Genomic DNA, 27,613 nt, shown 5'->3' with positions numbered 1-27,613 from the left:
GAAAAGGAAAAAAAGAAGGAAGAAAAAATAATAATAAGAGAAGGGAACATTTCGGGGTTTGGACCAACCATTGTCTGACGAGCGTAATTCGACAAGACATTTATAATTACGCCTTTGAAAAATCTCCGACCAACTCGCCTCGAATACGAAGTTTTTCTTGTAGTAAATGGGAGCGAAAAGATTTGGATGTTAATTGGAACGCGTGTGCCTATCATTTTTTTTTACCCTCGGCCTTTCAACAATACCATCGAATCGAACAAATTACACGATCTTCCCTCTCTCCGAGAAGAACCTTCGCGAATCTTTCGTTTTCGTGGATTAATAGTTCATTCATTTCACGTTTCTGGCCTTCAATGCATCGGTCTGCCGTTATTGGTTCAAGCAGGTTTCGATCTGCCGCGCAGTAGAGAGACATGGAGGTAGACCCTCGAGGATCCCACCCACCGCTATCCTCACGGTCGAATCCGAATCTCCTCCAATCCTCACGAACCGACTCTTTCAAAACCCAGAAACCCCCCAAGACCGCCGCTCGAGATTCGAGGTTACGAAAATCACCGCAGCTAGGCAAACTTGGGGGATCGAAGATACGAATACCTGGTTTGACTAGTTCGAAGCCATTAGTGCCGGCAGGGGAGAGGAGATCTGGTGGTCATGATGGGATAAAGGCCAAGGGGGAAGCTGATGGCGAAAAATGGAATATTGCACCAGACGGAGGGTCGGCCGGAAGAGAAGGAAGACATTTTACTGTAGCCAACGTGGGCAATAATGGGCAGATATTCTTGAGGTGCGTCAAATTCGAATACAACACCGATGGAATTGTACTAACTTGGAGGCCTGAAATAGACCTACGATACGGCCGGCGAACCAACGATTTCCCCAACCTAACTTCGTATTCCCAGCTACGCCGCCGAGCACCGCGGGTTTAGACTCTTTGGCTCAGAATAAGACGGCGCAAGACGAGAACAGCGAACTACACAGCGGTCAATGGACTCCTACTCCTGCGACTGAGTCACCGTCTCCAGGGGTTGTGAGGAAAAAGGCTTATTTCGACTTGAAGGCTACTAAAAATCGGAGTCGCCGCGCACTATCCGATTCGACTGCCCAAGATGCAAGTATCGCACAAGAGGGAGAAGCTGGAGTTTTCAAGGTCGTAATATCAAAGCCGCAGGACGAACCAAGAGCGAAGACAGCTGAAGATGTAGGCCGGGATCAGGGCCCGCTCCTGCAAGTTTCTATCCCTTCGTGGAAGCTGGGCACACCGAGATTTACTCTCAGGGGGACGCCACTTATTCGAGGCTCATCATATGCCCCCACCGAAGATATCCGCTCGAGCACCGCCTCTTTCTTTCGACCACCAATACGTGATATAAACTCGCTCCATCCAGAATCGATAGACACCGCAAGACAGCGATCGTGCTCTACACCACACATCTTGCTGCAGTCGCCTGGTTTGCTAAGTCCCGTTACTATTCCCACACCGCGATTTCCCGGCCCTCCTGTGCGATCGACATACCTTTCAACACACTTAGTCATCGAACCCTCCATGTTCGACTCACTCACTTTCAAACCCGTTTGTGATGATCGTTCCATTGTGCGGTATTCGCCCGCTACGAATGCCGTGACCGCTGCCACGCCGCCACGGCTAGTCGCTGAAATCACATCTCCTAGCTTTTTGGATTACGAACTGATCTCCGATTTCTTCCTCACCTTCCGCGGTTTTCTCGAAACGCAGGATTTACTTCGAATGCTGATTTCTAGACTTCGATGGGCCGTATCGCGAGATGACGAGACGGGAATGGTTGTGAGAGTTAGGACATTCGTTGCGATGAGACATTGGATCCTGAATTATTTCGTCGATGACTTTGTTGTAGATTATCATCTGCGCGTGATGTTCTGCAACCTTGTAAACGACTTTGTCGAGGAGCTCTCCCAAGACGAGCGCGGTCGAAAGGTGCAGCTGAAGATCCTGGCGGAGCTGAAGAAGTGTTGGAGACGAGTCTGCGCACAGTTTTGGGATGGTCCGGAGTTCGATTCGTCTTTGGGACCTGATATTCCAATTGCTCCAGGCGGAATTGCCGGCCATCGAGATCCGAGCTTAGATCCTAGTTTCTGGGAAACTGATTCCGAAGGGGCGCCACATCTATACGGCATCCAACTCCCGGAAAACGACGCGCTGCCCAAAGATGAATTCTACACGGATATGTCAAAAGCGGGACATATCGATTCGATCTTGCTTGGTGGAGTACGGCCTGATACCCCCGAGGAAGAGCGGCCACCTACTGAATTAGAGAGGAGGCAAACCTCGCCGACAAGCATTGCGAGTCTCGATGTAGTGTCATGCTCATTTCCGACGAAGGGGTTCCGGATTGGTAATTCGAATGTTAGTTCTGCCTTCGCCGCTCATCCTGCTGATCCTAGCTCTATATATACCAACGTGGATCCTGTTGCTGCTACCCCACGCGCTTTAACTGGGAAGCGTGTCAGGCCTCATACCTCTCATAAACGAAACAACAGTCTCACAGATTCTCTCCGAGAGCATGGTTCAGTAACAGAAAAGGTCCTCTACAAGAACGCAGAGTTCCTCTTAACCTTGCCGTATGCTGGTAGCCTCGTCCGGGGGAATTTGTTGCCTCCTGGCCAAGCTTTTGTCGAAGTGGAATCCCCGAATTCGTGGGGAACAACACGTCAAACCACCGTTTTTCAACCGCACCCTATCGAACAGCCAAAGGAGAAAAGTTCTGGATCGGCGATGTCGGGCCAAGGGATGAGAAAGTTGATTGGTGGTGTCCGGAGAGCTCTTAGTACCAGGGATCCAGGAATATCGTCAAATCAGAGTAATTTTATCGACATCGCACCGATTGGACCTCGAGGCGCTACTACGAATAGACTTCCAGGAACAGCGGTTGTGCCACAAGCGCGTCCACCTCGCCCAAATGGTGCCCGTGCTCCCATACGTATTGACGTTTTAGGTGCTACGAGCGCTGAGGATTTCAAGATGGCCGTGCGAGAGGACGCTATCGGTGGGGCTATGTCGTATGGTAGTCAACCCGAAGATGCCGAAGACGCTGAAGATGCTATCGAATATTCGCCCGCTCATCTGGACTCTTCGTTTGAATTGAGGCCTGCTAGCGATGCCGGCATTACCGCGGGAAGCAAATCCATCGTTATTGTCGACGGGACCTTACCCGGAGGATATCCGCTGACTGGCGCTTTGACGGCTTGGAACCCGTCCGTGGAAGCTTTTGCGGAGAGCATGATGCGTGCTGGTGGTGCTGACTTAACGCCGCCAACTACACCACCAGGGCAGGCCGTGCGTGGAGGCACTCCCAGAAGATCCTCGTATCTTTTAGGTCAGCACGTTTTCAGACCCTCAGCATCGGCCGACCCATTGCCGCCATTTGTTCCGGGTTTAGACACATTAGGCCCAGGACGTACATCAGAGGATACAGATCATAATGCCAATGCCCGTCCGTCACTTAGTATCAAGCAATCGCCACGGAAACCTCCATTAAGCTACATAAGACGGCATCAACGCCAACAATCGAGCCGTAGCTATCGGTCAAGAGGCTCCATAGCTCATCGGCGATTCACATCCTTTCAAAGTGGTATCGCAGCACGATCTACGGTAAGGAGTTTCGATGCGACGACGTATTCGGAAGGTTCCGTGGTTTCGGAGGTCATGCCACCACCGTTAAGAACACTTCGAAGACGACCGGGCGGAGACCTAAGGGGTGTGACAAACGTCCATGATCTAGACGCTGCGCCTCTTCATAGATCACGGTCGGTGGGCTCACTTACTACCTATACGGACTCTATTAGGAGTTCTTACCTACTTAGCCCCGTTAGAGGTTCGAGCGGTTTTGTCGATGTCGTTAGTAGCGATTATTCACAAAAACGTGGCGAAGTCTTCTCTCTAGGAGCTATGGCAGAGCAGGCACCGAAACATCCGGTATCTCTATTTAGTACGCATTCGTCGAAACCAATTATGCGGCCATCCTTTGAAGCCGAAGCACAGAAGCTTGCCCAAATTCCGGATGACGACGACGATGGTGGAGTTGAGTCGGCACTTTTGAAATTAGAGGGCAAATACGAAAGGAAGATTGCCAAACTTTCGATGGAACCGTCGAAGATACCCCAGAACAATCTTGAAGATCTTAAGGATAGGCATGCCACCACCCCCGAAATAGAACAAGTCAAGGAAGAGAAACGGAAGCATAGGCATCAACACCTTGGTGATGATGAAGCTCAAGTCGTATCGCCAATGGAGGAAAACTTCGATATACCGCCATCTAATGGTTCACATTTCCCTCGCGCCTCTGAAGCTATCTCATTCTTGTCAGATGATTCGAGGGAAACTTATAATTCAATTCCTTTGCTTGACCGAGGATTGACAGACGATGGGCGTAGCAAGACAGCAACCCGAGAGTGGACGGATCAGTCGGTCCTGATAGGATCGGAAACGCCAGGGGAAGAGGCAGAAAGCGCAGTGGCTAGCTCCTCGTTGCACCCATCTTATGAATTCGTGCAGAAAACCGAGAGTATCAACAAGATCAAACCAGGAGCAACGGCGCCAGAGGATCCCACGTTTTTGGATGTAGACAGCGACAACGATTCGGCACTATCATCCGAAATCTCCGGTGACATGCCTGATACTGATGACTACATATTTGGGGAGCCACGTTCGCCCAAGAGGCCTAGTCCAATCGATACTGGGGCATCATTTGATTCCGAAGTCGGTCCTAGAGACAAACCTCCTTCTCCCCCAATGACCTCGCCTCAAGCTTCTAGGACATCGCCCGAAATTGATCAAGTTCCACAGCTTCATGATCACCAATTGTGGGCCCAGAAGCCACTACCGCCTACTCCAGATACGACACCTACCACCGCCATGTATCAACGTGGGACGGACTCTCCTAGAGATCCGACCGGTACTGAAGAGGCACTGCGTAATGCACCCAGATTATCCGGCGAGGAAGGTCGAAAACATTCAGCCCATCTACCTTTCATACTCGCATTCGATTCCGAAATCCTCGCTCAGCAGTTCACGCTCATTGAGAAGGATGCTTTAAATGAAGTTGACTGGAGAGAGCTGATTGAAATGCGATGGAAGAATGCCAACAACGACTCACGATCATGGGTCGATTTTCTCCGGAATACTGATGCTCATGGTGTCGAGGTTGTCATCGCCCGATTTAATATCATGGTCAAGTGGGCAATTTCCGAAATTGTGCTTACTCAAGATATAGAAGAGAGAGCTCGTTGCATCATTAAGTTCCTTCATATCGCCGCCCATTGTAGGACGTATCGCAACTTCGCTACAATGAGCCAGATCGCCATCGCCTTGACGTCGAACGAAGTAGCAAGACTAGCCCGAACCTGGGCGATGGTTCCACCTGCCGATTTAAAGACTATGAAGGATCTCGAGACTCTAGTTTCACCTACAAAGAACTTCTACAATCTGCGAGCTGAGATGGAAGGTGGTGGTAATGCTGCCGATACTCGATGCATTCCTTTTGTAGGTATCTACATCCATGACTTACTCTTCAACTCGCAACGACCATCCGAGATTGCGAGTTCGCCGACTACTGCCCCTCTGGTCAATTTCGAGCGTTGCCGGATCGCCGCGTCAGTTGTAAAGACTTTACTACGCCTACTCGAAGCTAGCACCCATTATCAGTTCCAACCAATCGAAGGTATTACCGAACGTTGTCTCTGGATGAGTGCCCTCAGCGATGAAGAGATCCGAAAGCAGTCCGAGAGTCTAGAATAGACTAGAAAATGCGGTCCATCCGTGGTCGGTTTTAGTCACCTAATCCACTTGTCGATACAGATCGACATGTAATCTGTACATCATGCATGCGTCTATGACCGACCTCACCATCGCTCACATACCCTATTTCATTTAGTATCAACCATCATTATAGACGATACTTGGCCCGCGCAAAACCAATGTACCAATACGCAGGTTTAATCGACCTTACTATATAATACCTATATACCCCATACGATATCACGATAATCCTATCGAATTTTCGATTGTTGTAACGGCATAACATCGAAAGGCATGTATTAGGTCGCCTTGAAAAAATGCAGCTTTTGCATTCTGTCACCTGCTCGACCAGGAGCAAAATTTCTTTGCCTACTTCTCTTCTTGCGTGTAACATTTTTACAATATATTGTTTTCCCTCCCTAGGTGTCCCGGTTCGGCACCAATTAGGTATCAACTCTGATGGCAGGGCGAGGTAGGGAGCAGGCCAGGAGCACTAGGATAAGGGGAGCATCATCGTCAGCATACATCTTTACAAATAGCATCGGGGTTAAGCGATCCGATTGTATTTATCTTTTTTTTGGCCCTTCGGTTTTGGGGTTCCTAACGCCAATGAATGAATCATCCCGTCGAGGAGAGACGGTGGAGTACTGGTGGAGGAACGCGTTCATTGGAACGAAAGTTGTAGGAATAGGAAGCGAGTAAATATTGGAAAGGGTACAAGGTTTACAGCCGTGGAAGAAGGATGAATGTCTAAAGGGGAGGAGTAAGTGTATGGATGATGGGTCAAGTGGGAATGAAGAGTGAGGGGAGGGGAGTAGAATAATCGTGCGCTCTTCTTCTACTAGCCAATTCTTCAGATACCCCATTTTAACCCTATTGCTATTAAACTGAGGTTTACAAATCTTGTTTCGTTGTGAGTGAATGGAGGCCGGAGTTCGGAGTAAAAGAAGCGAGAGAAGTAGTGATAGTCATACCCAGCGAAGATGTATGGAGTTTTGCGTCCTAGAAAAGTCCTCGAATCCACACGCCTACCCACCTAGGCACTTTGATGTTAGTTTGATGAATTGAAGTTAAACGTGATACTTGTCTCTGGTATATCAGATTGTAAATTAAAGAGTCAGGCACCTAGATATTTGATGTTAGATTGAGTACCAAGTTCCTACAGGCACACACTAGGGCGATGACGAGGTAATCACTTTAGATAGCAAACATTTTTAACATCCCACATCCCCTACACCCGGGGACACCTAGTTATTACCATGAGATTTGCTTGTTTATTTTTTTTCCCTCCTTGCGACTGAGCTAGGTAGGTAGTTAAGAGAAAAAGAAAACGGGTGGGATAACGATTAAGTCCACCCCTTTGACTGTACAGGGCATTCCCCCGAACCCGAGTTGTTTGGTTGTGCACGAGCTTCAATAGAGAGAAATGAAGAAAGGAAAAGAGAAAGTAGTCGACTATCTATGGTGACAATAGAGTCAACTAAATCCCCCCCTTCCATTCTCGTAAAAGAAACTTTTCCGTAACCAGCCAACCAAGTCCGGATATCTTTCCCTCATTAGTACGATCAAGTTGACCCGTAGCCCTCTCTCCCTAACCACATTTTTGCTGCGTAAGAAATCAAAATAGCGTGGTGTTGGCGTATGTCGTGGAAATGATATTTACCACTCAACATCGCCCATGGTTTGGGATGTACCATAGGTTCCCTCTCGAGCAACATCGTCATGGGTCTGTCCTTGGGTGTCATTGACGTCCTGATTCTACCATTGACTGTCTTTGGCGTCCGTAGTAGCACCCCACTCGGCAGCCGGAGGAGCACCGGTAGCATTCGCCCACTCATCGGTTTGGCCATCCCAACCACCGGGCTGGGCAGCGGCGAAACCGGCGGGAGCAGGCTCCCAGTCAGCTGCCGCAGCACCGAAGGTACCAGTCTCGATGGCAGCAGGGCCAACCTCCTCGGCACCGGGTAGCTTCTCCTCCTCGACCTTCTCTTCCGCCTCGGCTTCAGGGTCACGGTCTGTAGAAAGTCATGTTAGCTCGTGTCGCATTGATATCGAATGAGTATTTGCAACATACAGAAGTAAAGATCGACCATCACGTCCCAGGGGGTATCACGGCTAGCGATGGTACCACGGATGCGTAGGACCTCGCGGGCAAGCATCCACCAGACGGTACCAATGGCGTGGCGACCCTTGTTGTTGGTAGGGATGGCAACATCAACGTACTCGGTCGGGGAGTCGGTGTCGCAAAGAGCGATAACGGGGATGTTGACGTAAGAAGCCTCCTTGATGGCCTGGGCATCGGTGCGAGGGTCGGTGACAACGATTAGGCGGGGCTCCTTGAACGAACGGGTGATGTAGTTGGTGAAGGAACCGGGGGTGAATCGACCGGCGATAGCAACGGCACCGGTGTGAGCAGCGAACTTGAGAACGGCACGCTGACCGTAAGGACGAGCAGAGATAACACAGATGTCGGCGGGGTTGTCAACAGCGGCGATAATGCGGGCGGCTAGGACGATCTTTTCCCTGCGATGCGAAAAAACACAAAGTCAGTATTCCCATCAATTTGCGCAAATCAAAATACACAATCGAGAAGCATACCAGGTCTTGCCAATGTTGATGACATTGACACCGTCAGCTCGGGTCTTCCAGAGGTAAGGCTCCATGTGAACCTGCAAGTTCTTGGAACCGAGATGGCTCTGGGCGGCCAGAAGCATCTCGATGTCCTGGGACGTCGCATGCATGGATGTGGGGAGGTTAGTAGGCGCCATCTTGAATAATTAACAACGCACTCGAAAGGTAATTCGGGTGAAAGAAGGTGAAGAAAATGAGGAGGGAATTGGAGGTGCGTTGTTGTTGCGCGATCGTCTTGTTCGAGATGATGAAAATTCCCTGTGAGAAAAAAAGTTCGCGGGTCGGATTTGATGCACCAGTAGTCGATTTGTGATTTGGTGCGAGAAAGCTTAGGGTTTGGAGCCGCTAGATCTAATTTAGTTAAGCTCGGGTCTTACAATTTGCATGTACTTCGATAAGTCTATGTACGTACTGGTGGGGTGCATCTGTTACGTAAACAAGTTCCACACTTGCCTCGGTCGCATTATTTATCCATTCCGCCATATCTTTATCCTAGGAGAGCTGCATGTAAGTCGAATAAAGTGGGTCAATTGCTAAAAGTTCAATTCGATTTCTAGTGATTCAATATCCCAAGACACGCCACGATGTCGCCCCGAATACCAGGCGTGCAGCGCCTAGGCACTTTTTCATGTAAGATGTGGATGCCTTTGTGGTTTAAAACCCATTATAAACTAACAATTTCTTGGTAGTATGCCTACGGCCGACCGTAAAACCATCCACTCCGTCTCTCCTCCCCGTCACCCAAACTGCGTCCTTGTCGCAAAAAGAGAAGAGGCGGATTATGAAGCAAGAACCTTACCGGTGGGCACAGATGCAGCAACGTAAGGCCGCCCACTTGAAACGACGAGAATCGATCGAGGCTTTGACGAATAGCCAGTTTGGTGACCCTATCCGTGGTATCCCTACGCCCTTCGTCGAATCTTTCGACTCAGCTGGACAGGCACCTCTGTCCAAGCCAGCCCTTGACGACGATGGCAACCCGATCGAGGAACCTCGCGAGTTGCCCACCTCACCCTATGTTTTAAACAACCTAATTCACAAGAAAGAGCTCGAGTCCGCTATCGGGAACGCATACGTCCTGACAAAACCTATGGAATCAGATCTCTCACCTGCTGGCTCCCCAGAATATGAGAAAAAGGTTGAACTTCATAAGCAATACCATGCCAAGGCCGTCGAGGCGTTGGAACGCATCACAAGTTTAGAAAATGGTTCCGCGAAGGATAGATTGCACGCCAATATCCGAAGGTGTATAGAGACTTTTGGTCGACACGAGACTGACCTTATTTTAAAGCCAAAGGCTCTATCTCGAGGTCAACAGAAGGAAGAGCGGCCAGTACGAGGAGGTCCGGATACTGGAAGTAGCGAGGTGCAGATTGCTATCCTGACAACTAAGATCAATGCTTTGGCCGACGCGTTGGGGAAGAATAGAGGGCATAAGGATAAAGTGGGCAAGCGAGACTTGAGATTGATGCTCCACCGACGACAAAAGCTTATGCGATATATGGACAGGAAGGAGAAGGGAAGTGATAGGTGGAAGCATATGATCGAGACTCTGGGATTGAGTCCAGCCACCTGGAAAGAGCAGATTACCACGTAAAAACCTTTGGAAATCCTAGGCTAACGTATGGGTTGAACATGCTGTTTGGAGTGTATCATATAGGTGACCTAGATGCATACTTTGTAATACTTATGTGCTTATGTACAGTACAACAAACACCAGCACCAGTACCGGCGGCCATCGAGACAAGAGTGCTCTAACTAATTGTCTGCTTGTCCATCAGCCTAGTCTAGCGCCTTTGTTACAAATTTTTTAAAAAAAAAAACTCCCATGACAATCACAAAACTTGAAATGCTATTTCCCTGGTATCCCATCCATTAGTTCTACAGAGTTTCGAGGAGACAGGTGGCGGTAGTAGAGATGGAGAAGCGGTTATGAAAATGTATAGAAATTAGAACACGCTGATGTAGTTGCCAATTCTTTCCTTCTGGTTTTGCGCTATGCACTCGGCAATCCACGTAATGTTACGGATTTCCTAGATGTAATAGGTTAGAATCTAAGACATATTGGCTAGTTTGGGGAAGATTGCTGTTATTTCCTCGACTTACTTGCTCCCTTAGCTTCACCCACGCATATACGATGGCGTATGTAAATTGTCTCGTGAAGGCGCTCTTCGAGATTTCCATCTCCTTTTGGTAGAACATATCCTCTAGACTCCTTTCGTTGCCGCCAGCACCACCAGCCATATTACCAGGTCCAGACGGCCCGCCGCCCAGTCCCGCAGCATCGAAGAAAGTTTTGTAATCGGAAACACCGTCGACCGCCAATCGGACACCCTCAAAGTCATCTGCCCTAGAGAGCATCAGGGTACCCTCGGGGTAGAGCCGACCAAAGTTAGGGTAAAGCTTCTTACGATCCGCCTTGCTTAGCTCGGTACCGAAGGAGTTAAGGGTGATGTTAATGGCGCGCCTGTCGGCTTCGAACTCGAGAATTTCAGACATAACTTCGGCAGTCGGAGTACCGGTCATGTCAGGGTGGGAGTTGACAAAGTTATAAAAGTCTTCGAGGTAATTCTTGTAGAGTGTGTTTCGAACGATTTCGATGTTAAGTTCATCCAGATCCTGATGGCTTAAACTTCCCTTGAAGTAAGGGGCTAATGGTGTTTCTATCAACACACTGTTATACAACTCCTCGATGTTGGTTGCGACACAGAGGACCGGCATCGTTTCGAACCATCCTAATGGGTGGCATCGATCTAGTAACTCGCGCGTATCGCGTTCGTGAAGTGTACCGGTAATGAGTAGGGCAACGTTGTCAATCATGTAGCCGTATGTTAAGTAGTCTAGGAACTGTGCGAGAGATCCTACTGCGTTGGCGCGGACGTAACGAAATTCGGAAACGAGTTTGTCGGTGGTTTTGGCAGCGAGACTCGAAGTGGATGGATTCGGAGGGAGGGAACCGAGGAAATCGCCGTAAGCAGGACCAAGCTGCAACTTGAGATCTAGATGGATCTGTTAGATATGCTGCTTCATGTTTGTTTTCCTATATATAATGAAAATATGTGAATAAGAATATGGGTGGATATATACCATCGATGGTCTCGCATTGTGTCAAGTTAGAGTAGTTGGCACCGGTGAGAAGGCCGTTTCTATATCCTCTCACAATGCCTTCGATGTAGCTATTTCAAAAACGTTAGCTATTCATTTTCCATTTCTTCTAGATACACTTATCTTACCCATTATTTACGTTGAAAAATAGGCCCTCCATTTTGGCCTATGTATGTTGTTGTGATTGATGGAAGTTGATGCTATTCAACAAGCTTGGTTTGTTCATTCGCTCTAGCAAGTTAACATTGGCATTAGCACGGAATGCGCTGTAACTCAAAGCTTAAGGTTGCTTTGTGCCGTATAAATGTATATCTCAGATAAGTCCAATATAAGGCTTCTCTATCAAATAAAAGAGCACAATTCAACTAATCAGTCTAGTAAATTATGGGTCCGAGAACTTTGGGTGGCGGACACGCTAGAGATGACCCACATTTATGCTAGAGCTTCCCAATTTTTTTTTTCTTGGACGAAGTTAACTCGAATAAAATTTTACACAAGCCAAAGCAGCTTTGCTCTACATTTTTCTCCAGGTTTAACCCACCACCCAACCATCGCGAAGAGAGCTGTCTGCAGGGAAAACACAAATAATACGCTTCATTCTTTTCCTGCAATTATGCCTCTCTTCGTTCTTGCAGAGACGCCTGCGGGGTGAGTTTTGACAATTCAAAATTTGTGTTGCGCATGAACGTACTGACTGACGCGATGATAATAGCTATGGTCTTTTCAAGGCCAAGGACAAGAAGTTATTGTCCCGAGATGATGTTAATAAGCAACTTTCAAGCGCCGAAGCCATCAACTCTATGTAAGTTTGTCACCTTTCAACCGCTACCAATTGACATGAGGCGCGCGTGCTCACCAAATTCACACATAGGTTGTCGCTGAAGAAGATGGTCAAATTCGAAGATTCAGCTCAAGCTTTGGGTGAATACACAGCCTTGACAGAAGGAAAAGTTACACCTATGCTACAAAATCTCCTCGACGACATTAAAGAGGAACGAAAAGCGTCTCTTGCCGTCGCCGATCCGAAACTGGGTGCCGCCATTAACGTTCTACCCCAATTGAGCATCACTCCCGTTTCCGATTCCTCTACCAATGAGCTTTTCCGTGCCATCAAGACATACCTACCCGAACTCTTCCCCGAATTAGAGAGCGATTATCTAGGAAACATGGCTCTTGCTCTGTCCCACTCTATTTCTCGCCACAAGCTCAAGTTCTCCCCCGATAAGGTGGATGTCATGATTGTCCAAGCTATTAAGCTCCTGGACGATTTGGATAAGGAGTTGAACAACTACGCCATGCGTGTCAAGGAATGGTACGGCTGGCATTTCCCTGAGTTGGATCGCATCATCAACGACAACCTCGCTTATGCTCGTATCATTATGACTATGGGAGTTCGAGAAAATGCCACCAACACCGACTTTTCCGAAATTCTACCAGAAGATCTTGAGACTCGAGTAAAGGCCGCCGCTGAAGTCAGTATGGGTACCGAAATCCTCGATTTTGACCTGGAAAATATCAAACTTCTCGCCGAGCAAGTCATCAGCTTCACCGAGTATCGTCAACAACTCTCTCAGTACCTTACATCGCGTATGAAGGCGATTGCGCCTAACCTAACGGAGCTCATCGGTGAGCTTGTTGGTGCTCGTCTCATCGCGCATACCGGTTCTTTGATGAAGCTGGCCAAGAGCCCTGGTAGCACCATTCAAATTTTAGGTGCGGAGAAGGCGCTTTTCCGCGCTCTAAAGACCAAGCACGACACACCCAAATATGGTCTCATCTACCACTCTTCCCTTGTTGGACAGGCTAGTGGCAAGAACAAGGGTAAAATTGCTCGTACACTATCTGCTAAAGCTGCCCTGTGCTTACGTGTTGATGCGCTTTCTGAATTGAGCACCGAGGGTGCAGATGGTGAAGAAATTCCGGTAGATGACGAGGAAAGGGCCGACATGGGTATCAGACTTCGTGCAGTGCTCGAAGACAAGCTACGGAAATTGGAGGGTAAGCCCTTGATTTCCAAGGGTGCCAAGATTGCACCAAATGGCGCCACACCATCCAAGTTTGAAGTTAAGCCTTCGCGAAACTACAATGCCGACGCCGATGCCGTTTCTGCGTCTGCTAAGAAGACGCCAAGCAAACCTCTGATCCAGGAAGTCGAGGATACCCCAATGGGTGAGGGAGACAGTGAGGAGGAATCCGATGAAGAGGATTCTGATGTCGAGATGAATGGTACAGAGACTGGTAAGTACGAATCTATGTGACTGATTTCCACATGCACTAACGGATAAAACAGCCAAGTCGAAGAGCACACCTAAGCAGTCACACAAATCAGAACGCGAAGAGAAGCATTCGGAAAAGAAGGAGAAGAGCAAGAAGAAGGCTGCCAATGGAACTTCTGAAGCCGCTCCCACAACACCCGCCAAACTCACCGAGGTCGACTACGCTCGATTAGCAGAGGATGCTGGTATTTCGGTTACCAAGTTCAAGCGCAAGTATGAACGTGGGGATGTCAAGATGAACGCCGATGGAACACCGCAAGTCGTTAGTAAGAAGGAGTTGAAGAAGTTAAAGAAGGCGGAAGCAAAGGCTGCTGAAGCTGACGTTCAGGACAAGGCTGAAGGTTCCAGCAAAAAGCGAAAGCACGGCGATGATAGCCCAGAGAAGAAGAGTAAGAAGAAGTCCAAGAAGGAGAAATCCTCATAAATGTAGACAATACTCTCTTTCTCTGTACTATACGGGCAAAAAAGTGCAATGCTTGAGATCATGGGTAATGGCGTTCCGGTGGTCATACCAGGATTAGTGTTGGGAGTTGGCTTGGCTCCTTTAGGTAGCTAATTGACTTGAAGCTATCGAAATGATTTTGCTATTTTGAAGTTGATGATTCGTTTACATTTTTGGTGATTGCTACCTCGTCGGTCTATCCCACCAGGTATATTTGAAGTGAGTCACTGGTCCGAGGGTCATAATAACGCACAATCGGCGATCGTAAATTATCAATAATCGACAAGATATAGTACGACCAAGCTCTGTCATTGATGCATTTTGACTTGATGTTTTGGGATGTATAGAAAAATTGAAGCTTACCTAAGTAGTTATCTTGTGTAGGTATCCGTCAGGAATCTCGATGGCTTTCACTTCAAACGATTTTGAATTAGTTCGCTGTAAATAATCCAGGTTTGTCATCACCCCCTAATCCCCTCGTCGCTGTGTGTCGCCTGCGACAAGACGAAATAGGGGCGATGCCAAATTGGTGTACGCTTGGTACGAAGAATAACGCTTCTAATCGAGAGGAGATTTCCCCGCGCAGAAGGGACTCAACAGAGGATGATCTAGAGCAAGCAGTAGCTAACTTAAGCACGACATACTACGAAAACACATTCATCCATCTATGACTCCCACGAAGCCATGAACCCCCTTCACCCAACTCAGCGCAACCTTCGACTCCTTGTCTACATTCGACGTCTCAGCATGAACCAAAGAATTCACGGGTATGGTTGAGACCATCAGGCCGACCCCCCGCCGGCGTAGCGGTGTCGTCCTTCGCAGCCTTGACGTTCATACCTAGACACAATATGTAAGTCGAATTTCAAGCCAGAAACGAGAACATACCTAGGTACCATTATATACCTAGGTATAGCTTACTCTATCTTAGCACCCTTTCACTACAATGAGAGAACTCTATAACGAGTGGAGGCGATCTTCCCGACAAGAGTGGACAAGCAGTCTTGGGTCTATCAATCTTCGGCTACATTATTCTAAAGGTTTAATCGACTATTACTCTCGAAGGAAGAAAAGACGGTCTACTTTGTAGGTGAGGACCCCATACCCCTTTATCTACCACACGACGCGCAGAGTATCAATATTATATAGAAATTGACCCTCGGTGCAGCCGTTCTAGTCCCCGTTCCCGCCGCCTTGCTTTGGATTCTCATCATCATCCTATTCTACAGCATGGGCGTATAACCCCAGATATTCTATAGTTTTGGACTTGCGCATACGATATTAGTCCAGCCTGCTATCTCATGGGCGAGGCACTTAGCGCTGCGGTTTATGGCTTAAAGATCGTGTGTGCGGATAACTAAGCCTTCCATAGGAGGTGTAGTTTGACATGTAGTGAGTCCCCTCGGCCCATATGCGGAGGTGGTCGATTACAGAATATTGAATGGTACGGCGACAGAAGCGTGCCCAGGTGTGGATATTGTCGTTTGAGGAACATGGACCAATTTCTCGCGATAATTGGTATTAAGTATGGTGTATGTTAGATGGGTTTTGGTTATATGTGGGTATTTATCATGTTTAGTGTTTAGCTGCTTGGTTGATCTATTAGGTGTTCCGCATAACTAAACCGAAGGTCCTAAGAAGTATGGAAAGGGGCTTGGGTGCTGTGTTATAATCGCTACGGAAAGCATTTACGTGGCAGTAAAGTTGAAGCAAGCCCCATTGCTATCTCTATTGTCGCGGGCTGATATAAGCCGCTCGATATACCTCCTAACTACAAGAGCATCTGTCAATACCTAGGTCCATGGATACCGAGGTGGGTATAATTATGTTAAGTAGACGACCCAGCGCGAGAAACATTATAATAAGACACTTCTGGCCACTCCGAGGATGGGCCGTTCAGTATAGGTGAGTCATGGCCTAGTAATGTGAAGTCGAAGAAGGCTTTAACGTATGCGTTTAAGATTTCAACTTGACGATTACCATCAATCGGTCCGGTTGTTGGGTCGTTACCCTCGATGGTTTTCCAAAAGGTATCATCACAGAAGTCATGATGTGTTGTCCCATTGATAGACATTTCCCTCAAGGATCCTGTCTGCAGCGCGATAAATATGTCCCATGTGATATCTTCTGTCTGTGCTCCAGTGTGATGTTCCTGATTACCTAGAAGCAAAATTGGCTTCTTTATATCCGCGTTCGCACTAGTTGACCTTCCGAATAGACTGCCGTCTAAATTAAGTCCCGAGATTATTCGCTCGTCGTAATAGGACGAACCTAATGCAGCGGCGCCACCTAGCGAATAACCAAGGACACCAATGTGTGTCGTGTTAATAGGTGCCTTAAGGGTCTCGACGAATATAGAAAGGGACTCTAAGAACGCGGCATTATCTATAAGGCGCGTTTCGTAGATAGCATCAAGGAGTTGAGTGTTGTTAAGATCAACGTCTATTCCATAGACACCTGTTCCGTTTGGGAACCGAAGGAAAGGCTGTTCGAATGGATGATCTAGCCCAATGACGGTATAACCATAGGAAGCTAGTTCAGAAAGCAGAATCGTGCTGCCTTCAACAGGTGGACCAACTCCTCCGGGGCCGAATAGGATGGTTGGGTAGGGCGACTCTCCCACCGCACCCTGAAGAAACGGGGCGTTCTTTTGGACAGTTGAAGTTATCGAAGAAAGGACCCCGGAGGTATAGTTCCAAGACTTCTCATAGTACGCTGCCGTTTCTGGATTTAGATATGGCCGTGCTGCATCTTCTGGCTTTTGGAGTGTAGGATAGAATATAGTCGCGAGAAATGCCGTGCTAACATTATTTGGTGCTAGAGGATCATTCGCGTTGAAATGTTTTATTGTATGGGTGCTGACGCCAACTTGATATGGACCTGTCGGTTCTGGAATATTTATCGTGCTGGCGGTAGGTACCTGTAAGGCCAATGCCCAAATGACTGCGACGAGGTAACGGGAACCTAGACAACGTCGGATGGATTCCATCGTGAAGACTCAATGCGAAGTAGGATAATTTAGGTACTCGTTTGAAGGAAAGCTGACCTTAATCTGAGATTAAGGGTTTACTGATATTGTTGGGATATAAATACCTAGGTGCTGGCGGTTCTAGCCTTAGGACTTTCCTAGTTAAGGATCCGATGTACATGTAAATAGAGAGTAAAGGGAAGGATAGAACCTATTTCGTATTCTAGATGTGTTCATAATAATCGAGCTTACTTTGCGATCCTTCGATACATGCTTCATTTCGGACGACTTGGAGAAACCACTACCTTAATACTTGGATGTATATGTGTTGCGAAATGTAGCTAGGTACTAATTGATCGCGCGCGGAACCTGCCATTCATGGCGAGGAATGCTTATTGTGCTGGTTTTTCTTGCAGATGCGGGCCAATTGACAAGGTACCTCAATAAATATATTCATTATGATTATGTTCATGTTGCGCTGTTTTTTTTTGTATAGCGGAATAGGACCTTCGTTGCATCAAGCGATCACCAAACCTTCTTCTAGGACTCTAGGACCCAGAAGCCTCGGGCTTCTGCCCATATACGACATGCCTAGAGGGAGTCAGTCCCATTAACAAGAACCAATATTGTTACGAAGGATCATAACTTACACTTCCCAGTACGCGTGAATTCTTGGGTTTCGCAATTCAGCTCTCACTTCAGCTAGGAATGCTAGGATCTCCTCTCTGCTGAGCTCTAAGCCACGCGCCAGCAATGCTGTGCTGATCCCTTCCAAATTACCTTCAATATTGGCGCGTGTCCATAGCCCGATCTCTTTGAATTTAGGATCCTTCGGCCACGGGTTGATAGGCCATTTGTAGATTTTCCGCTCAACATTAACGAAACCATGGGCCTTGACTCGGTCAAAGTGACCGGAACCAGCATCAAATGGGCGTCCAAGCTTTTTAGACGCTTTGACGAGATATTCATCCCATCTGTTGATGGCGGCCTCGGGTTTCAATGTACCATCATCGCAACAAGCTGGGAGGGTGGGGTCAATCACTTCCAGCCAGCCACCAGGTTCGAGGAAACTAATGTGGTGTAACGTTAGACACGGAGGCATATGATGCGAGTCCGCTCATTGCGGCTAGGGTCGGCAAGTAAGTTACATACTCATAGCATTGTCCGACGAATCTATCCCAATCTGCAAAGCTTCCGGCCATCAGACGAGTGAAAATATAATCAAACTTCCGACTAAACGTCCAGTCTTTTTCAAGATCGTCTATTTCGAAGCTGCAATTAGGAGGAACGCTGAAATTTCATGAGCTCGCTGATGGGTGAATTCGCGAATGAAGTGTTGATTGACTTACAAGGAAGGTTGGATGGCGGCGATATCAACTCCGAGAACCTGTCCAAGCATCAGCTTCAAGAAATCATTCCATGATCGCCATTCCCAACCTCCGCTTCAGGATGTTCGTCGGCTACGATTCCAAAGTTAGCTCGGACATTGGCAATGGTTAACGTCTCAGTGAAAGGCCTTACCGAAATCCAGCGCCCATAATCCAGTGCCAGTACCAACATCAAGCACCCGCTTAGCTGTGTCAGCGCCAAGAGCGAAATGAATTTTACCCCCAAATGTGAGGAGCAGTTGGTGGTTTTGAAGGTCTTCGAGCCGGATGTCAATTAGTTGAAAGGTTTTATCAACAACCTTGGAACCTAAACGGGGTAGTAGTCGTACCTAGCCGGTCGGATTCATCCTGAAGTTGGAAAATCAGCTTAATTATTTTGTTAAGCGAATAGTCAGGTACGAATTTACTTACCTCGTCACTGGGTAAGAAGTAGGCTGAGAACCCGTGGTTAGATAGGGATCCATCTCAACGACAAGAACAGCCAGATCTTGCTTACTCTGATCACGATGATATCCTCGGCCATGAAGCATGTTATATTCCCGAATGCTTGAACGGAGGGAGGCAGTTGAGAGTTCCTCATCGCTCTAATAGTATGGAAGAATTGGGTGTTAGGGCCATTGCATTGGTTTATGAACTTTGGGGTTCGCATACAAAACCAAGGGCTGAATCATTATCATCGACTACGTCGGCTTCCTATTATCTACGTTAGTAACACGTTCGTCCTTCTATTCGGGTCTGGTTGGAGTAGATTATACGCACCAATTGGGTTGGCGGGTCGGCAGCGGGGTTCTCATCCCCAGCTGTATCCCTAGCTGTGTCTTCAGGCGGGGGCGAAGACGGAGGGGGAGGATTGGCTGATTCTGAAGTGCTCATTATGTTAACTTACGATTTACGAATTTTGGCACATAGGAAAGAGAATTAGAGAGCTACTGATGAGGCGATGATGAGGTGGGGAATTTATCATCGACTCGCGTTATGAGCTACTGGGTTAGAATCTTGGTTCGGGTTTGGACCTAAGAGTGCAACTATTGTCTTGGCGTGGGATGATGTCGTTTTTCGAGAGGCAGAGAGAGGTAGAACTGGACGAGTCTACACATAACCTAACATCAACCCGAAAGATCACCTGAATGCTAAGCCTTTTTAGGTTAGGGTAACCCCATCAAATTTCTAAGGTCAATTCAATTGAATTTTAATTGAATTGTAGGGTTATTTCGAATGACGTAATTGATTTGATTGGATTAGATTGATTGATTGAGTCAATTGACTGTTGTATTGGCTGGCGACTGCGACGATTTCGAATGCGACGATTCGGAGGGGTTGCATCGCCACAGGGTATGCACGGCCACAGCCACAGCCACGGGTGGGCACGGCACGGCGATAGCCAATCAATCGGGCGTACAGCCGCGCTAGTCAATGCAGCCAATAAAACAGCGCCAAGCAACGCATGGGCCACGCACTAGAGGATGCACCCAATAAGAGGGTAGCCGGCGTAAAATGGATGTAGGGTAGCAGTTGTCAACCTTCCAAAGTAAAAGAAAATTCGATTTTTAAATTAATTTTTATTTTTTTTATTTTTTAAATATTATTTAATTTTTTTTTAAAAAAGTTATATGTCATAAATTAAACCCTTTTGTAGGGGTGTAGCCTTTTAGGATATTATTTATCCTTGGAGAAATAAAGTAAGTTGTGACGAACCTATGTGTGACGAACCTATTCCTCGAAGAGGTATAATTGTTGTTGGATTGGCTAATCTGGGGTTTTTTGATTTGAAGGTAATAATATCAGTAGTAGGTTAAGTGGTTAAGTTGGTTCTTGTTTGTTAGAGAGGCTTGGAGTTTTCTTATTATATTTGAAAGAATAGTTTTAGATTGATAATTAAAGAGCTGTGAAAGAAATGATTAGATATATAGGAGAATTATGGTGATTATATAGATGTTCTTTATTGTTATTTTCTTTATGGATGAGGTTGGATTTCTTTATTTATATTTATCTTTTATTACTTTTGTTGGATGAGATTGGATATATTTATCCATATTTATCTATGTCATATTTATTGGATGAGATTGGATATCCTTATTTATATTTATCTATGTTATATATTATATATTTCTATTATTATTACCTTACTTTAGCAAGGAAAAAGGTTTCTTTTAGGATTTTATATCCCTATAGGCCTATGTGATTTATAACATTATTTTTCCCTTTTTTAGTTCTTTTGTCTTTGAAGATCCTTTTTCTTAATAAATCCCTTTTAATTTAGTTTTTATTATATTTATTAGTCTATCTGCAAAATACAAACATATTAATCAAGAATAAAAATATATAGAGTTTTCAGAATGGATTGCCAAGATTGGTCTTAATATAGATATTATATTATATTTATACTATTTTAATCATAATTTTAAATATGTAATAGTAATTAGGATATTTAAGAAATGTAATAAATATATTTTATATTATTATTAATATAATAAGATGGATATCTTTATTAATTCTTTTTTTAGGCTTGAAAATAAAGAGGAATAATTATCTGTTCAAGAATATTAGGCTGAAAAAACCTTTGAATATCTTTATATTAAAATGGCTAAGGCCTTAATTTACATTAAATGATTTAGATAATAAAAGGAATTATTGAAAGAAAAAGGTTTGAAAATGTTTTAATGTGGTTTCTAAAGCCTGAAAGAGCTAGAAGAGCAGGAATAGTTAAAAAAGGAATAATGTCTGGTAGGGGAGTAGTAGTATAACATTAAGGTATAAATTAGTACAGCTTTTGTAATCAATTCTTTTTCCGATTTTTCCTTTGAAGATATAAATTTTAATTTACCATTATTAATTAATCTAGGTTCTAACAGTAGAAATCTTTAATTAATTTTTAGACCTTTTTATTTATAAGATATTTCTATAATTCCTAGGTATTATTTTCTTCTAAATAGTTAAATTATTTAATAAAGTATTTAATTTAATTATTAATGATTTTAAAATCCTAAATAATTTTAATATTATATTTTTTTAGATTTTTTTTTAATTTAATATTTTTTTTAAATTTAATATTTTTAAATATTAATTTAAATATAATAATATAGAATATATTAATTTTTAATTTTATATTTATTGGTAATTATAGATAATAATTTATGTTTAAAAAGGCTTTTTTGATTAAAAAAGGTCTTAATTTTTTAAAATCTAATTTCTTATTTAATCTTTTGGTTTAAATTTATGATATTTTTAATATTAAATATTACTTATTTTATAAGAAATAAATCTTATTTTCTTTATATAAAATTAATCTTTTAATTATTTTTTTATTATAATATATTATTATTTATTTTTATAAAAATTTAAAATATTATTTAAATTTAATTTATAATATTAAAGTTTTAATAGTAAATATTTCTATTTAAGGTAATATTACTTTCAATTCTAGGATAACCTTATTCATTAATGATTTATATTCCATATTTATTTATTATTTATATAATATTTCCTATAATAATATTTTAATAATATTATTTATTAAAATATTATATAAAAATATGTTGGTAGGTATGTATGTAAATGAAAACAATATAACAAGTAAAGCAAAGTAATGGGGGTGAGACAATGTGTATTAAGTTGTTTAAGGAAGAAAGATCTATCTATATGAATAAGCAAGAAGGGTAACTTATTTAAAGGAAATCCTGATGACTAAGTAGATCACATGTCCTTCACCTATGCAACCATCACTCATTCTATTTTTTTTTTGTAATTAGTCGATTGTGAATTCGTTATTAGCCACACGTTTTACCCATCCTTTCAGTTACAAATCAATTTGGTTATCCTCCACTAGCCTTTTTATAGTCTTATTTAGGGATGCCTTTGTCATGACATCCACAGGGTTATAGTTACCATGAATCCATCAGACATTATTTATCTCTTGGTTCTTATATGACTATCTCAAAGTTATTAAATTAATTATTAATTTTTTTTTATTAATACTACCTATCTATACCAAATACTAATACAAGGAAAAAGAATCAATATATAGAATGAAAGGAATCTTGATAAACAAAAGGCATTTCAGAATTGTATTAACAATATAATAAATGATATAGCCAATGTTAAAACCTTAGATCATTCCATATATTTCATTGGCAAGGACATTATAAATGACATATTTGCATTTAATGAATAACTAATAAATGATATTTCTAATAATCCAGATTTCATTATCTTGGCTAATAGGCCCTTTATTATCTAGGACAATGATATAATTAATTTGTGAACTTAAATCCTTATTATTTACAAATAATCCATTAATAAAGATATATAAGTATAGATTTTATAGGTCCAATTCAACATAATTAAATCTTTATGCCTGATTATCTATCTGCCATTATATCCTAGCATTGAAAACCTTTACTTCCTTAAGGCCTAATTTAAGATATTAGGCTACCATAAAATAGTTAAAAGCAACTTCAGGTTAACAAATAAAAGTAATATACACGCCTCTTACCCTTTATTCTATAAACCTCTTAATCATGTCAAGGCTTTTCACATCTAAAAACTCAAGCTTTTTAATTTGGTTTTTTTAAATAATGAAGATCCTAAAGTCCCTATCATAGACAATGATGTATAAACCATTGAAATCCTCAGATCCTAAATCTATTATCTTTTAAAAGTATGTCTTGATTCTTGCCCTAGCAAATATTATATTTTTAATAGCAAGAAAATCTATAATACTTATATTAAGAATATCATTCATTTGAAATCCTATAATTCCAAAAGGACCTAAGTCCATCACTAATAAATAAGAATTAAAAGTTAATAATTTTATATGCAACTTTCGTTAATGATAATATAAATAAATCTCAAATTAATAAGTGCCTAATTCCATAAGATTATATAATGGTTTAATAATTTGTAATAGTGTTCTTTCAGAATATTTATCCTTCAGTTTAGCCAATAATCGTATAAAAATTATCTTTTATATTAGTGTTTTGGATTAAGTATATATCATGGTTATATCCCATATCATGATCTTCATCCCTCATCAACATAATATAGGGATAAAAACCAATATTAGCCATTAACTTACCCTTTGGATAATGAGTATATACATCATAATAAATTCTTTATCAGGGTTGCCATATCTTTAGATTATAAGTTGTGATTTTTTGTAGGGAGAGGAGATATTCCTGACTTTGATTTTACAAATCATTCTTAATTTGAAGATTGTCATGTTTCAGTGAACTACCTCGTTATACATTTCAGGTTACAAGATGCCTTCTTCAAATAAAGCATTTATTTCTTTCATATCTGATTCCTTATATAATTTACCTAAAGTAATTATCTTTCCATCCATTCATAACTTAAGTATAAAGGTGAGATTATTCTATTCCTTAATAATGAGATACAGAATAGCAACATGGAAGATATTATTGATATATATGAGATCCTCTTCGAGGATAATTTCAAAGTCGTCAAGATTAAACGAAGGTAAGGATAGCTAAACCTTAAATTTCTTTATTAATACTAGAATTTCCTTAGGTTAGGTATATAATTTGATATAGGAATTCTTAAACATCAACATACTATCGAAAATGTTAGAGATTATAATTACATCCTTATCAATGGCTGCAATGACTCTGTAAGGGCCTTTCCATCCTTCCTTTTCTCAGTAGATCAGGATTTTGCTGCCAATAAAGAGTATCATAAGGAATATTCTTTAAATATTAAGGCCATTTCATATGTTTATAACATCCTTAATAAAATGTTATGCCTTAATCTTCTTAATCTCTATTATTGCCTTTTAAACTACCTATGCCCTTTAGGTCTATAAAGGGATAGGTAATAAGTCTATATTAATTCTTGGATAGGCATCGAAGACCAAGAGGATAGGGATAAGACCATCTAGATTAACAGTATCATTAACTACCTTAACGGCTATCTAAAATTGTAATACCTTTAAACCAGAATTCTAAAATTCATCTATTATGATCTTATAGGCTTTATAAATAGGGTTATAATATTCCTTAACTTTGTTGATGGATTAATATGCCTTTACCAATATCTGATTACAGGTAATTCCAGCGATGCAAGTCTCATTTCTGAATTTAATATTATCGAAGTTGGTACCAGTATCATATGTGACAATGTCCAGGAGGCCAAGGTAAATATCAATCCAACATTATTTCAATATTTCTTAAGTTTCTTTAGCCAAGATGGTCCTCATGAAATATGTTATCTGGAAGTCTATAGCTGTATTAATTACATATAAGATTAATTGTTTATTAAGGTATATTATATTGATAATTATCTTATAGTTAAAATCCATATCTAAGTCTTTTAGGTTAAACCTAAATCTTTAAGGAACCTAGCCTTTAATTTAGCAATAGTAACAGAACTTGTTAATTTCTTTGATGTTATTGATGTTAATATTATGACTGGCTTTATCCAATAAATTATATAGTTTATTCATAAATAAATAACCAAAACGGATATAAATATATTATAATTTAGGTTCCATAAAATAAGTTATATTATCTAAATAAAACCATAGATATCTCCATTTACAAATAACTATAATTATTATTCCATTTTTTTTAATTAATTAATCTATAATATTATTTAAGTATATACCCAAACGGTCCATGTCTTTGAGACATATAAGGAAAGGAATATCTAATTCCATGACATGGAAATTGACTAGTCTGAATAGAACATTGATCATGATTGTTCCCAGTAATTTAATCAGAGATCCATTGCTAAACCTAATATTTGCTTCTTTAACTTGGTTGGTATCTATTTTAAGGCCATATTTGGGGAATTCCTTAATGAAAACTTGATATTATCCCTTTCCAACCATGGATATTCTTATTATATCTATATCAAGAATAATCTCCTAGAAGACATTTTTAGTATAATAATCTAAAATAAAGATAACGTTTATCTCAGATTTATCAAAATGGAGGCTAAATACAATACAATATTGACATATTTGGTTTACCAGATATGTTATAATTAGGTATTGTTTAGTGTTTATTTTTTCTAATTTGGTGATAAAAGTATTATCATTGTTACCTTTAGAATCAAAACTTTCTTCTTTAATTCCTTTATAACCAGTTAAAAATGTAGTATATTTGTCCTTATTTTACCCTTTTTTGATTTTCCATTTATCCTTAATCTCTTTTTGATCTTCTTTAGAATATTTTATGGACCAGTATCCTTTTTTCTTACATACCCAATATCGTTATTTCCAACTTTATGACACCTTTTTTAATTAATATCTACCACCCTTATTGTTATGGTGGTACCTTCTTTTAGTATAGAATTGGTTAGCATCCTTATCACTATTATTGTCGATCATATATTAACATGTTCCCTTTAGATTCTTATAGGTACCAATTGATATATATAACTTGTTAGCCAGTTTCTTAAATTGGTACGATGGAGTAAATAAGGTATGCTATAATTGTAGGATGCTGCAGCAAATACATTATACCGTCGTAATAAGCTATTGCTCTTTTTTAAAGTCTCTTTTAAAAGCTTATTAATAAAATAATAACTTGTCTAATATGATCTTGAATATTTTTATGTTAGATCTTCTTTCATTCTTTTTGTCAACCTTATTGCCAAAGAAAGTAATAGTAATCTAATCATAATGATATTAGATCTTATTTTATTCCATATTAAAATGTTATTCCATAGTGAGGTATATATTTATGAAACATTAATATTGTGGTATATTATATAGGAAGTAGATTACTACCTTTCCTACAAGAATAATAGAAAATATGGCATGGAATTATATTTAATGTATTCCAACTATATAATATATATCTAAAAAGAATCGGAATTTGTCTTTAAGGATATTATATACTTTATTTGTATAATTATTCTTACTATTCTAAGCTTTCTTAAAGTGACCGATAATCATTGGCAGGTACATTTCATTCAGAACTCATACCGGGGGAACATCATAATATATATCATCTTATTAATTACCAATAGGCATAGGTACCTATTCCTATTGACTACCTATCAGTATAGGTAATGAAACTGTTTGGGAGGAAAAACCGAAATTTTTGATAGGGTGGCTTTCTTTTTTTGGTCCAATGTTGGGTGGAATTGTTGGTGTTATATATGGATTATCTAATAGTGGTCCAAGGGATCCGGATATATTTCCTGGTACCAATAGATTAAGCTGTTTTCTTTACATATAGTTACTACTATAGGGATATTAAAGGTTATACCCTTGTTAGGCCATAAATACTGGAATATTGGGATAATTATTATCTAAGATAACCTAAAGGGATGTAGTTATTCCTTGTTAGAATAAGGAAAGGGGAAGAGAAGTTATTAATAATCAAAGATTACCTTAGTTACTTTATAGAAGTAAAGGAAGAAAGATTAGATAAGAACTAAATATTTATTGAAAAGGGGATTAAATAAGGGGTCCCTATAATAACAGATTATTATAGGTAAGTAGTAACACTCCCTATGGATTATGTGCTGTGTAAAACAAGTAAGTAGGTGATAATTTAGTAAAGATTATTAACGAAACCAGATCCTGATCTATATATCCCGTTGTATATATCAATATCTATAGATTAAAAATCATTATTTATTGTTATAACATGATATGTGTGTGCGTGGATACGTGGGCCTTAGGATGAACCAATCCCTTTTTAATATTATATATTAATACCTTTCATACCAATGTATCAAGCCATTTCCATTTTGTTGTTTCTAATTTATTAGAATTCCATATTAATAACTTACATAATGATATGAGATTGGCAAACATTTCTATATGATTGGCATTGTGCTGCCCTATATAAATACCCTGTTGCATCAATACAGTTCTTAGTGTTGATTGTAACTGTTTTGATATGTTAGTGAAGTCTGTTACTGTAAAGTTTTGAAACCATTCCTAATATTTATCTATTATCTCCTTAATTATTAGGGTTAGGGTTAGGGTTAGGGTTAGGGTTAGGGTTAGGGTTAGGGTTAGGGTTAGGGTTAGGGTTAGGGTTAGGGTTAGGGTTAGGGTTA

General features: G+C 41.7%; 7 protein-coding genes across 7 annotated transcripts; 3 read left to right on the top strand and 4 right to left on the bottom strand.

Annotated features, from left to right (window-relative positions):
• The first annotated feature begins 314 nt into the window (after positions 1-314).
• On the top strand, positions 315-5,929 carry F4822DRAFT_95199 (ras GEF). The gene is made up of 2 exons (XM_051464209.1): positions 315-784; positions 844-5,929. Exons 1-2 carry the CDS (start codon positions 414-416, stop codon positions 5,768-5,770), a joined length of 5,298 nt encoding a protein of 1,765 aa, XP_051308508.1. The 5' UTR covers positions 315-413; the 3' UTR covers positions 5,771-5,929.
• A 920-nt stretch (positions 5,930-6,849) lies between these two features.
• F4822DRAFT_422398 (ribosomal protein S2) lies at positions 6,850-8,732 on the bottom strand. The gene is made up of 3 exons (XM_051459889.1): positions 8,369-8,732; positions 7,845-8,293; positions 6,850-7,785 (listed from the first exon to the last, which is right to left on the bottom strand). Exons 1-3 carry the CDS (start codon positions 8,536-8,538, stop codon positions 7,529-7,531), a joined length of 876 nt encoding a protein of 291 aa, XP_051308507.1. The 5' UTR covers positions 8,539-8,732; the 3' UTR covers positions 6,850-7,528.
• A 201-nt stretch (positions 8,733-8,933) lies between these two features.
• On the top strand, positions 8,934-10,303 carry F4822DRAFT_95183 (ribosomal protein S15 precursor-like protein). Its single transcript, XM_051464208.1, has 2 exons — positions 8,934-9,031; positions 9,091-10,303. The coding sequence occupies exons 1-2, from the start codon at positions 8,986-8,988 to the stop codon at positions 9,996-9,998; spliced, it is 954 nt and encodes a 317-aa protein (XP_051308506.1). The 5' UTR covers positions 8,934-8,985; the 3' UTR covers positions 9,999-10,303.
• A 47-nt stretch (positions 10,304-10,350) lies between these two features.
• On the bottom strand, positions 10,351-11,666 carry F4822DRAFT_435109 (vacuolar ATP synthase subunit D1; the record flags this gene model as incomplete). Its single annotated transcript, XM_051462122.1, has 4 exons — positions 10,351-10,434; positions 10,508-11,400; positions 11,489-11,577; positions 11,635-11,666. 4 exons carry the CDS (start codon positions 11,664-11,666, stop codon positions 10,351-10,353), a joined length of 1,098 nt encoding a protein of 365 aa, XP_051308505.1.
• A 322-nt stretch (positions 11,667-11,988) lies between these two features.
• On the top strand, positions 11,989-14,376 carry F4822DRAFT_422394 (nucleolar protein Nop5). The gene is made up of 4 exons (XM_051459888.1): positions 11,989-12,154; positions 12,219-12,308; positions 12,378-13,744; positions 13,797-14,376. The coding sequence occupies exons 1-4, from the start codon at positions 12,120-12,122 to the stop codon at positions 14,204-14,206; spliced, it is 1,902 nt and encodes a 633-aa protein (XP_051308504.1). The 5' UTR covers positions 11,989-12,119; the 3' UTR covers positions 14,207-14,376.
• Positions 14,377-15,829: 1,453 nt separating this feature from the next.
• On the bottom strand, positions 15,830-17,588 carry F4822DRAFT_95135 (uncharacterized protein). Its single transcript, XM_051464207.1, has one exon. It carries the CDS (start codon positions 17,211-17,213, stop codon positions 16,053-16,055), a length of 1,161 nt encoding a protein of 386 aa, XP_051308503.1. The 5' UTR covers positions 17,214-17,588; the 3' UTR covers positions 15,830-16,052.
• Positions 17,589-17,659: 71 nt separating this feature from the next.
• Positions 17,660-20,044, bottom strand: F4822DRAFT_422386 (S-adenosyl-L-methionine-dependent methyltransferase). Its single transcript, XM_051459887.1, has 10 exons — positions 19,340-20,044; positions 19,232-19,273; positions 19,077-19,164; positions 18,992-19,014; positions 18,910-18,928; positions 18,714-18,836; positions 18,630-18,652; positions 18,542-18,579; positions 18,345-18,482; positions 17,660-18,262 (listed from the first exon to the last, which is right to left on the bottom strand). Exons 1-10 carry the CDS (start codon positions 19,451-19,453, stop codon positions 17,839-17,841), a joined length of 1,032 nt encoding a protein of 343 aa, XP_051308502.1. The 5' UTR covers positions 19,454-20,044; the 3' UTR covers positions 17,660-17,838.
• Between the last annotated feature and the right edge of the window lie 7,569 nt (positions 20,045-27,613).

Source organism: Hypoxylon trugodes (assembly GCF_022578975.1).
Source record: "Hypoxylon trugodes strain CBS 135444 unplaced genomic scaffold F4822scaffold_13, whole genome shotgun sequence".
NCBI lineage: Eukaryota > Fungi > Ascomycota > Sordariomycetes > Xylariales > Hypoxylaceae > Hypoxylon > Hypoxylon trugodes.
This window is presented reverse-complemented; position numbering and strand designations above follow the sequence as displayed.